Raw genomic sequence first — 12,466 nt, 5'->3', positions numbered from 1 at the left:
CTTCCACCAGAGCTCAGCGCGGGCGGTGGCGGGTGGAGCGCTGCGTGGGGAGGAACAGCACCGGGATCTGTTTGTGTTTTCCTTGCTTTATCCGCGACCAGGATGTTTTACTGCTAGGGAAACTGAGGCTCGGAGCCTCCCTCCTCGCCGCAGCAAGCCGCAGGGGCCTCCTAAGAGAAATCCCATGGCTTAGGAGCGCGGGAATCCCGCGGCCCCGCGCTGGCCCGCCGCGGTTGCGCCTCCTCGCTCGGCGGCCTCGGAGTTACGCCGAGAACCGCAGGTAAATAGCGACGGGCTGCSGCCGGCTGGGACGTTGGGAATTAGGGCTATCAGGACGAAGCAGCCCCCCGCCCCTGCGTACGCGGCGRGCAGACCCTCGGCCTCGGCGCCTGCCCTCGCGCGTCCCGTGCCGCTGCGCCTGCCGCTCCTGAAGGAGAAGTATTTCTCCAGGCGCTGCCTCCGTCCGTCTGTTACAAAGCGGCTTCGCTTGGCGCCGAGTTAATAATTCGCCTTTCCCTGGAAGATGGATGCTGCCGTCCCGCTGGAGGTTAAAGATTCATGGCCGAGGGAAAGGCGCCCATGCTGTGCGGGAACAGGCTCCGGCCCCCCGTGCTGCTCCGGCCCCCCGTGGGTGCTCCAGCCCCCCGCGGGTGCTCCGGCCCCCCGTGCTGCTCCGGCCCCCCGTGGGTGCTCCAGCCCCCCGCAGATGCTCTGGCCCCCCGTGCTGCTCCGGCCCCCCGTGCTGCTCCGGCCCCCCATGCCACCCTGGCCCCCCGTGCCGCCCCAGCCTCCCCGTGCTGCTCTGGCCCCCCGTGGGTGCTCCAGCCCCCCGTGCCGCCCCGGCCCCCCGTGCCTCCCCAGCCCTGACGCCTCCCCCCTCGCCCCCGCAGCGCATCGCAGGTGGCGGCGCCCGGGGCGGCGCGCCGGGCTCCGGCTGACCATGTTCAACGGCGATGCCGGCTCCTCGGCGGCCAGGAGCGTCGTGCGCAGCTCCAGCATCAGCGGCGAGATGTACGCCGTGGAGAAGAGCGCGCGGGGCAGCGCCGACTCCGTCAGCGTCGCCTCCGTCAAGAAGAGGCGCTCCAGCCTCGGCGCCAAGATGGTGGCGATCGTGGGGCTGTCGCAGTGGAGCAAGAGCACCCTGCAGCTCAACCAGCCCGGTGAGGCGCGCGGGGAGGGAAACGCGTGCGCTCGGGTGCCTGCATCGCTCCGCTCGCGGCCTCCTAGCAGCCTGCTTCAGATCAAGGCACCCCRAAAGGCCCCCCCCGAAATTCCCCGCCAGCAGCCCGGCGCCGCTCCAGGTGCCGACCTCGCCGGCGGGCGCTGCCAGAGGCCCCGTCCGAACGCCCCGGGGGGGGTGCGGGAGGGGCAGAATTCAGAGAAAGGACTTGTCAAATGTTCTGGCTATGGGGAATATTTAAATGCTTAAAATAGCTTTTTTAAGGGGGAGACCGAAAAGCTCATTTTAATGCCGGCGTTTTCTCTGCTTGTTGCTTTTTTATTTCGGTTCTCGCTGGCATGTCCTGATTCTGTAAGGGATGCTCTGCGAAGGCAGGAGGTGATTTGGAGCACATCTGAGATGCTCCTGAAGGGTGATAATTATCCCAGAAAGCCAAGCAAAAACTGTGCCGAAACCGAAAGCCGGGCAGCAACCCGCCTGGCGGCGGCGGGACGGCCCCTGCCCGCGGGAGCGGAGCAGCCGCAGCCGGGAGCAGCGCGAAAGGCTCCCGAAAAGAGGCCGCTCGCGCGGACGCTCCCCCGGCAGCCCGAGCTTTGCCGGCTTTCGCCTCTCCCGCCGCCCCCCCCGGGACCCCCGGCGCGGGCAGGGCAGGGCAGGGCAGGGCCGGCCGCGGGGGTCCCACCGCATTGCAGACGGCAGTCGCGCATTGCCATGGCGACGCGCGCGGGAGGGCGGCAGCTCACACGCGAGCTGAGTGCGGCAGGTCTCAGCTCCGCTTTGGCTCAGTACATCGGGGATACAGCTGAGGTGCCGGCAGGGAGCGTGCCGGGAAGCAACGCGGGTGCTCGGGGTGCGATGGTGCAGCGGTGCAGCGGTTTCATCCCCGCGGAAAGGTTGCACGAGCCGCAGCGACTGCCGCGGCGCGGGCTGGGGCGGGGGGGCAGCACGCGGAGGGGCTCACGGCGCGTCTCGCCTGCCAGAGGGGGGTCCCAAAAAGCTGCGCAGCAACATCCGGAGGAGCACCGAGACCGGCATCGCCGTGGAGATGAGGAGCCGGGTCACGCGGCAGGGCAGCCGCGAGTCCACCGACGGCAGCACCAACAGCAACAGCTCCGACGGCATGTAAGGCCGGGGGGGCGGCGGGGGCCGGCTGCAGCCCCCGGCCGGCGCGGCGCCCCGCAGAGCCCCGCGCTCCCCTCCCTCTCCCCTCTGCCCCGCTCAGGTTCATCTTCCCCACGACGCGGCTGGGAGCCGAGAGCCAGTTCAGCGACTTCCTCGACGGGCTGGGGCCGGCGCAGGTCGTGGGGCGGCAGACGCTGGCCACGCCGCCGATGGGTGAGCGCTCCGCTCGGGCTCCGCGCGCGGCTCGCGCGGGCGCCCCGGCCTTGCCCTGCTGCTCCCGCCGCCAGGAATCCCCTCCGCTGTTTTAGCTTTTCCTTTTTTTCCCTTCTAAACCCAACTTTGGAGTCGTGCCCCGGGTTCRAATTTCCGGCTAGCGGCAGCACGTCCCGGGCTCGGCACGCTGAGCCGTGCCCCCCTTGCTGCCTCCGAAACACCCCCACGGCGCAGGTCTGAATTCCCGGGGGAAGGGAAGGGGACCGGGGGCTCCTTTGCAACCCCCTGGATTTGCCCAGCTACCCCAGAAACCGCCTGGGGGGGGGGGACACACGTCCCGCAGCCCCGTGGCCGGCAGCCCCGCTCCCGCCGCTCGCCCGCCGCGGTGGGTGCCAGCTCCCGGCTCCCGCCGCAGCCCCCCCAGCCCGTGCTGGGCCCGGCTCGCCATTGAAACGCCAAGTGTGTTTTTGAGAACATCCAGGTTCAGCCGGTTCCTTTTAAACCCTGCTGGGACCTCAGCACGCCCCTTCCCCATCCCCGCTCCCTCCCCGGGGCCACAAGGCAGYGAGCGACGGGGACCCGCCTGCCACGCGGCCAAGGGACATACGTACGTATGAGCCGGGCTGCTGCCGAGAGCGTAAGTGGGAGAACGACTGCACCCTGTGAGCTGAGAAGGTGCCTGTCACGTTTGCTCCTGAGTTTTTCTCCCCCCCCCGCGGCGATGCTCTCGTTCACATCGCTCGTTTTGCCAAGTCCCGCGGCACGGAGCTGCGCGATGGCGATGCCTTCAGCCCCCCGGTCCCCGTGCGACCCGAGCGCAGCCCGTGCGGGCTCCGGGTGCAGAACGTGCCCGGCCCGGCTCCCTCTCCAGAGCCGCCTTCGCGCCGGGAGCCGGGAAGGAGCCAGGGAGGCTCCCGCCGGGGCTACGCGACGCAACCTCCTTCCCCGGCTCTGCCCTGGCTGCGCCCCCCCCCTCCTGTCCCGGCCTCTTCTGCTCTCGCTGGGGGCTCGTTTGCCCTCCTTGGCGCCTGGCCGGGGGAATCGCCTTCCCAAGGCACAGCCTTGGTCAGTCCCAGCTCGTGTTCCCCTCCCGTGGGAAGAAGCCCCCTGCAAGGCTGCTTTGGGACGGAGAGGGGGCACCCTGCCTTGCTGCGGGGATGGAGAGGAGAAGGAAAGCAGTTAGCTGTCACCCGGTTCTCTCCTTGCTGCTCAAATCCAAGCATCACCTGCACGTCGGTTCTGCTTTGCCGTTCCTCCAAATCTGCAATAACCACGTGCCCGTTTGTGGGATGCCTGGCGCGCTAGGACAGCCGAGGAGGGAGGGAGGTGGCGGGACTGGGGGTGCCGGGGCTGTTGGAGCCCCGGGGATGATTTCTCCCACCTGGTGCTTGTCAACACCACGCTTGAGAGTGCGYGGTCCAGCCCAGGGCCACGGCTTGTCCGGATGGGAACTGGCAGGTCTGCGAGGGTGCTGAGCRCCTCTCTTCCCTCTGCCTAGGCGACGTCCACGTGGGCATGGCTGACCGGAACGGGCAGCTGGAGGTGGAGGTGATCCAGGCGAGGGGACTTATCCCGAAGCTGGGCTCCAAGTCCATCCCGGGTAGGTGGCTGGGAAGGCAGGAGGTCGGGGATGGAGGGAGAGCGATGGAGAGCAGCGTGGTCACTGGGACAATCGCTGAAGCCTGTTCTGAGTCAAACGTTTCTCTCCCGTGTGCCAACGCAGCCACCTACGTGAAAGTTTATCTACTGGAGAACGGAATCTGCCTTGCCAAAAAGAAGACCAAGGTCGTGAAGAAAACCTGTGACCCGCTGTACCAGCAGGCTCTGCTCTTCGAGGAGAGCCCGCAGGGCAAAGTCCTRCAGGTGAAGCGCCTCGCCTGGATAAATTGTAGGGGACAGGGAGGGAGCTGGGGAGCAAGGGCGAGGTATAGAAACCTGGTGTCCYCCTCTGGAAACGCGTTGCTGTCCCTCAGACCGCAGCCTCCCCGTCCCCATCGCAGCAGGTCCTTGCTGGGCAGGCACGCCGAGCCTGCCGSGGCCTCCCCAACCCCCTGCCCGGCCCGCAGGGCAGCTCGGCTCACCTGCCGCCTCTCCTCCTCCGTAGGTCATCGTGTGGGGGGATTACGGCCGCATGGACCACAAGTGCTTCATGGGGATGGCCCAGATCGTCTTGGAGGAGCTTGATCTCTCCAGCGTGGTCACAGGCTGGTATAAACTCTTCCCCACCTCCTCGCTGGCAGACTCCAGCATCGGACCTCTGACGCGCCGCCTCTCCCAGTCCTCCCTGGAGAGCTCCACGAGTCCCTCTTGCCCGTAGGCAGGTTAGCGGAGAGGCCGGGAGGGGAAAGGAGACACCCTAACCTACCAAAACTGTTAGTGGATAGCTGTAAATATCCAGTCCTTTGGGGTTTTTTTCCTCCTCTCCCCCACCCCCCCTTTCATTTTTTAATTTTTAAATCTCCTCCCTGAGACCAACCTGCTCCCAACACGTTCCTCCCCGAGCGAGCGTCCCGGCGCGCAGAGGGGGACGTCGGAAAGAGAGGGGGCAAGGGCTGCGCGTCGTGAGGCGGAGGGCCGGGGGAAGGAGAAGCGGGGACAAAAACCACCCTGCGACGCAGAACGAGTGACGCGATCAACTGCCGACCCATCCCGAGACTGTTACAGCACCCGGTCCCGCCACCCCGTCGGAAGAGACCCGGCGCTGCGCCGCTCTTCCCCCCGAGCGCCTGGCGGGAGCGGCGCGGGCCGATCCGTTCAGCACCACCGCAAGTAGCACGTTAACGAGATTTCTCTTCCTTCGATTTTGTTTCCTTGCCTCTGAGGAAAAGGTAGCTTTTTAAGGAAAAAAACTCAGAAAAAAAAAAAATCCAACTCAGCACTATTTTTTTTAAAGGAATGTAGCATCTTCTATTATGTAGCTTGCCACGTGCTAACTCAACACACTCTGCAATATCTCCGAGACTCTTTGTATTGACAGGAAACATCTGCTCGTCACTGTCTCTTCCTGTTTGTTAGTTTTCTAACTCAAATCCTGCAACACTGAGCAAGCAGTTCTGGTGACCATTTTTTCCTTTTTTTTTTTTTTAGTAGCATGTAGCCTGTGACAAGTGACATTGCCAAAGTAAGAGAGAACAGAAAAAGGTGCACTTCACCTGACCTAAGCGTAGCCTGGTCCCACCTTCGTGTTTCACCGCTGCCAGTGGTCTTGTACAGCCAAACCAAGACCCCAAACGAACTGTGCGATGCCTCATTTAAAAATCCAAGTCAGGAAAAGGTGACACGAGGGAGCAGGAACACTGCGGCGACGGCTGACCGTCCGCCTTCCCGTGCCGTCCTCCCTCGGTCATCCTCGCGCGAGGGCCAGCGGCGGGTCTGAGACGCTCTGCTCTCAATACTTGAATTTCAAGTAGGAAACAGGGTTTTGCCAGACAGAGTGGCAGTCTGCACCTTTCTCCAACTCTCAACTTGTTGGTATGCTACAGGGGAACATCTCAACAGCATCTTCTGCTGACCTGGAATTAGGGTGACTGAGGTAGATCACAAAGGACTAAATGCTTTGAATTTATTATCAGGATGAGTGTTTTGGGTTTTTTGTTTGTATGTTTTGTTTGTTTGTTTTTAAAGCAGCATTTCGGTTCCCCAAAGGGACCAGTTCTTGTAGCAAAATCGAGAATTGCGGAAGCTTTTTTTGAAGGTGCCTAATGAAATTTGCTGAAAATACTCAGGGGAGACACCACTAGAAACTCTGGTTTCTTCATTAAATATAATTAACACAATGACTGTCCTGAAGGATCAGTTTCCAAAAGAGAAATTAAAAAAAAAAAATACACCAAAAGATGAGCAGTCATGAGACTGGAAGAGGACAAAAGGTTAATGGGGAATTTTTACCTACCAGATGGCTCTGACCTTCAGTCTTTAATACAAATCAACCAACAGCACAGTTGGCATTTAAAAAAAAATGTTTATTGGCAAAGAAGAGAATTTCACAATGCACAGAGCACAAAAAAAACAACCTGTGGTTCTTCTGGTGATACGAGGAATGATGAACCAGCTAGAACCTATTGCCACAAAGAAACAAGAACAAACCTGAAGGAAAAGACTGTCGAAATGAAGCTGTCCCCTCCACAGAAAGCAAGCTGGCGGTCAAGCAAAATTCTGCTGCTTGGTGGCTGTTTTACCTGACACTGCCGCCATGACCGCTCTGATTTTACCGACATCATGTCAAGGAATTTCAGCTGCTATCACGTACTTTGGATCTTCACCAAATCAAAATCACTACGGACCTCTGGGAGGAGAGCAGACCAGATGCTTCGAGACCGTAATGCCCATCTCGTAAAGCGTTTGACCCTTGTCGGCTTGAGTGGCGAGCRCTTGCTCAAGCGATAAACGCTGATTTCCAGGCTCATGATGAATAGCAACTCACAGGACCACGAGATGGACTAACACAGTCTCAAACGGGTTGTTGGATGGAAGCAAACCCAGCGCCCCGATTACTGCAACAGGCATAAACACTGCTTTGGACAACGGTCCTTCCGCAGCATGATGCGGTTACGTGAGGTCAGTGAAGCCTGAACTACACTAAACCTTTCTACCCCAGCGTGCTGGGTTTTTGAATATATGTGAGGGAAGGCATCTTAACAGAAAAAGATTTTTGCTCCTTCAAACTAACATCATTTGCTTTTGCTTTAGCCACTCAACAAAAAAAAAAGAAAAATCTGCCTTTCCCTCTCTGGTGAAACAATAACCACGTGCAAGGGAAAATGGAACAGCAGTACRGGCAAAGCACAGGAGCTATGCAGGTATTTTCTGTGCCAGGCTTGGACCTAAGTGTCCTACCCCCTTCCCTTTCCAGCGCAGAGCTTGCTGGCTCTAAACTCCAGTGAGTTTCATAGCTTTATTTCTGCCTCCTCCTGCAAGCAACATAACGCCGTACTTGAGATAACGCGCTGAAGCTCAAGACGACCAGCGGAAGCGTGGAGATARCTGGGTACGTGCCCCTACAACAGCAGGGGCCTGTGGGCTAGGAAAAGGCTCGCTGGCTCTGCCCTCGCTCTCCCGTGGAAAATCCAGCACCCAGACAGAAGAGCTACATCTGAAAGGCATACCTGMATGCTCCAGGGAAAACAGAAACCCAAAGGGGCTGGCTCTTTTTTCATCAATAAACTGGTAACGCAGCAGAAGATAACAGCGTAACTGGGGTGAGAGCAGAAACGCCCCCCGATTCGCCCACAGCCTTGCTGCGCTGCAACGCAGTACAGCGACGGAAAGCGTGTGGGTTCACGGGAATGATTCTTCCTGCGTATTGAGACCGCCTGGCAAGGTGAAGCCACCACGTCGAGGACTACAAATGACTGTCCCTTATTGCCTAGACAAACCGAAATCCATCACAACTTCAATCTCTTCACTTTCAACGCTACTCRTGCGGTCCCTCCAGGGAGCCAGCGCTCACCGCTGTGGGGAAGCAGCTGGGCCTGGACCCGCCTGACACTTCCGTGCGGAAAAAATAAGAAATGGGTAAAGACTGAAGTGTGTCATGTTTACATCGTGACTTCAGCTCCTTCTCGTTTTCGAAATGCACGATACCACGCRGCAGACGGTTCCCTGCCTCAAACGACAAGAAAAGAGGAAACACTGAGACACCCAATTGCTTTCTACATGACATACCAGAAAAAACACAGCTTCTRGATTCAAGTTTTTTCTGGGGGAATGTTTTATTGCAAAGGGCACTTTTTGTGTTACATGATTTGCATAAGTGGCTGCACTATCYAGGCATTATGCATTAGATTGTTTCCTCTTTCCTCCTCCTTGAATCCCTTCTATCAGGAAAGTAAATTTAGACCCATTCCACTTCCAGATATTTTCCCCTAGAAAGAATTATCAATATTAAACTGAAACAGCTTTGCAGTCCACTTTATATCCAATACCAAAGCTCAACAGGGAGCCTGCAGCAAGTAATACGAAGCACCTGCTTGAGGCATAAAAGCTTATTACAGCAGAGGGGCACAACTGACATTAGAGTAGCTTATGCTAGTGTCAGAATTGAGGCACCAGAAATGAGTCACATGGATGGATTTTGTCAAAATGGTCCTGAAATAAGATCTAAAAGTCCCGTAAACTCCGAGCTCCAGTCACAGCCACAAAAGAAAGCACAGAAAACACCACGTGATACCAGGCACAGTCCTAAATTACCCTTAGGTTTTCTGCAAACCAGAGAGAGCCTTTATTTGCCAAATTTTGAGTGACTGAAATTTTCTAGGGCACCAGAAGCTGAGCCAAGTTTCTCAGCTCAACCRGAAATTAACTCCTACTTCATCAACTTCGTAGCACGTTGAAAGCACGAGGAGATGCTTAGACAGAGTTGTTTCTATGCCTCAACTGATTTATGAAAAACGTGGCCAGCAGTGAGATTTCTGAACCCATTTCTGGAAGAAGTTACAGACATAGCRATTGAAGCAAGATTGCTTCGACTACACATACTAAACAGAAAATCCTAAAGGAGTGGGAGCAGGATCATCTTTGCTGATAGGCAWTTTTTTCTGTTCAGTGTCTTACAACACTGTCCTCAGCAGAGAATAGACTTGAGAAGTCAAGCATATATTTGTACATGTTTGTAAACATCAGKGAGAGAGGAATTTAACACGTTTATATACCTTTGCTTGTTCAAGTGGGCTTTGAAATACTCAGTAGCAGCATACAGTATGAGGGTCTTTACTGATACAAGGCTGTTTTTATAAACAGCATTGGTGATTTTTTTTCAGACATAAATAGTCCACCTTCTATTTACTTCCAGTTGACCCAGTCACTTCTTTACAGACTGATGATGTGAAATGTTTGGATAATGCACATCTGTAAGCTTCCTTAAGGGTGGWCATTTTGTTACTGATTTGGAAAATAACTAATTTTAAAGGTCAGGGAACAGCATTCAGCCATTGCTGTTGATTGTTGAATTCTAAGTCTAAATGTGTTTTGCATCACAGATGGAAAAAGACATTAAGAAATTGCTCTGCTTTCCTGTAGGTTTTTACGTTTCTAGCAGCAGATTTGCAAAATTACTCAGCTTTAAGTAAAAGCAAGGTTTGCATCCTGTAATATGTCAAAAGCATGGCAGCCTATTCCAGTGTYTCTCTAGCAGAGCTGTTTCAACTGGAAGTCTTTATCCTATTTCATGTTCAAAAAGCATAGAAAACTCCCTCAGCTGTTGTTAAAGGTGCAAGAGTTAAGCACATGAACCTAAAAAGGAGGATGAAAGACTGCAAAAAAGACTTCCTAACAAAAAAGAACTATCTGCAATAAAGCACGGTTTTGGAGTTGGTGGGGCAAAAAAGCRTGCCACATGTAACACAAATGAAGTTATACAGAACAGACCAAGTGACCAGATGTGACAATAATACTTCATCTAGTCAGTCACATTAGCTGAGTTAGTCCATATTTTGGAAAGTCTTAGATTTTAAGAGCAGACCTGTGAAAACAAACAGTAAAGGGCCTAAATATTYGTCTTGCTGTTTGAATAACTGTCGCACTGTTTTAACCCCTGATCATCTGCCTAGGGCACAGGCACCAGAACTGAGCCTAGTAGCATCTAGGAATCTGGGAGAAAGCAGCACAGTTTAGCAGCTGCCACTAAGACCAAGAGCTGGTGTGACCACTGTGCCTGTCTGGAGCGCTGATTATTGGTGTATATGTGTGTATATATATATATATTTTTAAGAGCCAGAGCTTAGTGCGCTCTGTCACATTCAGGTTATTTTTATTTTTGTTGTAACTGTGCAATGAAGAGCAATTATGCAGGGTGTGCATTAACCACGTGCTCCCATGCTGTCTCCAAGTCTAGCCTCTGCTTTGTTATCACTTGCACTAGCTATTGATTGCTGGAGGAAAGGGTAAGAGAAGCAAAAAGCAGGAGAGCTTTTCTGTAGRGAGGGATGACTCAGCTGGACCATCAGCATCCCCACCTCTCATCTCTCCTGTTAAAAAGCATATAAATAAACAACTCTCCAAAAGGCCACCCCTTAGCTTGACACAGAAGGGTTTTTTAAGCCCTGCTYTCCTAACAATCCTCCCCTCCCGCAAAGGGCCAGCAAGGAGGTGAGCATCTCAGACACGAAAAGCTGAGGACAGCACTGTTGCTGTTGGAAGGAGTGGGAGATGCATATTAGAACTTAAATTCTCACTGAAGTTTTATGCCTTTAGTGCAGATGAAGAGAGGAAGCCTCTGAAGTATAGGAAAAGGGTGTCACTCCAATGGAAGGAAAGGCGTTGTACATTGATCTGACTTCCTAAAGGGATCGCTGTCTCTATGTATCTGCTAGATCCCAGTACTTTAGAGGTTCTCGCTCTAAGTGTTAGGACAGTGTTTAATGTCAGAGAGGGCCTCTGGATGTAGAAGCACTCCCCTCCTTTGTAAACCACGGCCAGGTACCCTGGCAGTGAGTGCCTCTCGAATGTTAGCACTTTGAAGTTGGTGGCCTTGTTTTCTTAAAAGGGCTTGATCTTTTCATGCAGTTAAATTCTATCTTCCCCATCACGTTGTCCTACTCCCCACCTCAAAATTTAAGTATGAACAAGCATCTGGACCATTTAAAGTATTGTCCAGCACTCAAGAATCTGTCAWTAATCTCAAAAGTTTATACCTTGACTATCAAAATAAACAAGCATACACACTTAGCTTGGAAACATCACTTAGTGGAGTAGCAGCTCCATGTCAGAATTAAAGCTAACCTTTGAGATTGATCACTAACAGAAAAGAGCACCAGAAAAACAAATCAAACCATAAGCACACAGAGAAAATAAACATCTTTAAGCATCACCTATACTCTTCAAACTATGTTAGCCCCCTAAAAGGAAAATGGTTAGTAGTATGTGCAGGAAGAGAAAATTTACATAGAGACATCCAAGATCAGAAGAGGTACAAGGCAGGGAGAACTGCCGTGGCTGTAAGAACAGCTCTGCAGCGAGTTAATCAATTCTAACCATAGCCTTTCTCCTATGGGTAGCTATCTGTGTGAGCCTTACCTTGGCAGAGGTGTAGCACATGAAAGCTATGCAGCCTTTAAGTATATGGACACCTGCTCACCTTCACACTGAAACTTTTAAAGTATCTAACAAGCAGCATTAAAAAAGAAACTTCTTTGAAGAGTTACCTGAACTAAGAATCAAAATTTTCAGAACTCCCTTAACCATGAATTAACCACTGCTGCAAGTTCAGCTTTAAGTCTCAGAAAAAAAAAAAAGTAACAAGTATCTCACCACTTAAGTGAGAAGCATCAACCTTATGTCTTTCTGTATACATCCATTACCTAAGTGGGGRAAAAAAAAAACAAAACAAAGAACAGTTAAAACCTGTAAAGAACTGACATCTACATTGGGCAGCTTTTTACTTCTGGAAGTGAAGATGCACTTAAACTAACGAGCAAATTTGGCTGCCTTCACTAGTCTCCTCATTTTATATTTYGTAATAAACTTTTCTTTGATGACAGATTCGCAAGTTTAACAACTCCACCTTAAAATAAACACCACAGAGGGGTGAACTCAGAAGTTCCTTAACCCCAGTTCCATTGATCAAGATAAGGGGATAGGCTTGTGATGGATACTTAAGAATGGTAATAGATTTAAAAGCAAATGGCAATTTTATACCTGTCTTATGTAGTGTTTTATATGTGTGTGGTCTTTCTTAATGTAAAACTCTTGTATTTTTGTGGTTTATATGCAGCAGGACTGATGGCTGTGAGGGTGCACGCTATTTTGTAAAATATTCTTAGTCAGTTTTCCCCACGGAGGGAAAAAAGTATTCACATTTCCATCAGCTTGTACCTGCATGTACAGTACCAGGGCAGCAAGTGAAGATGATTAAAGCCAGCTTGAAAACTTTTTGTGCTTGAGTTGAACTTTCCAATCAAAGTCCAAAACCACAGGCCTAGCTTTGAGAGAAAGCCCCTCTCTCCTCAAATGGAT

The 12,466-nt window shown here is 53.3% G+C and overlaps 1 protein-coding gene across 1 annotated transcript; it reads left to right on the top strand.

Annotated features, from left to right (window-relative positions):
* Positions 1 to 940: 940 nt before the first annotated feature.
* Positions 941 to 12,382, top strand: RIMS3 (regulating synaptic membrane exocytosis 3). The gene is made up of 6 exons (XM_085306732.1): positions 941 to 1,160; positions 2,161 to 2,302; positions 2,403 to 2,515; positions 4,014 to 4,115; positions 4,239 to 4,378; positions 4,620 to 12,382. Exons 1-6 carry the CDS (start codon positions 941 to 943, stop codon positions 4,830 to 4,832), a joined length of 930 nt encoding a protein of 309 aa, XP_085162858.1. The 3' UTR covers positions 4,833 to 12,382.
* The last annotated feature ends 84 nt before the right edge of the window (positions 12,383 to 12,466 follow it).

This window comes from Rhea americana, unplaced genomic scaffold (genome assembly GCF_003343005.1).
Source record: "Rhea americana isolate MKP2758 unplaced genomic scaffold, rheAme1 scaffold_246, whole genome shotgun sequence".
NCBI classification, from domain to species: Eukaryota; Metazoa; Chordata; class Aves; order Rheiformes; family Rheidae; genus Rhea; species Rhea americana.
Note: the sequence above shows the minus strand (reverse complement) of the source record. Positions and strands in the feature narration are given on the sequence as shown.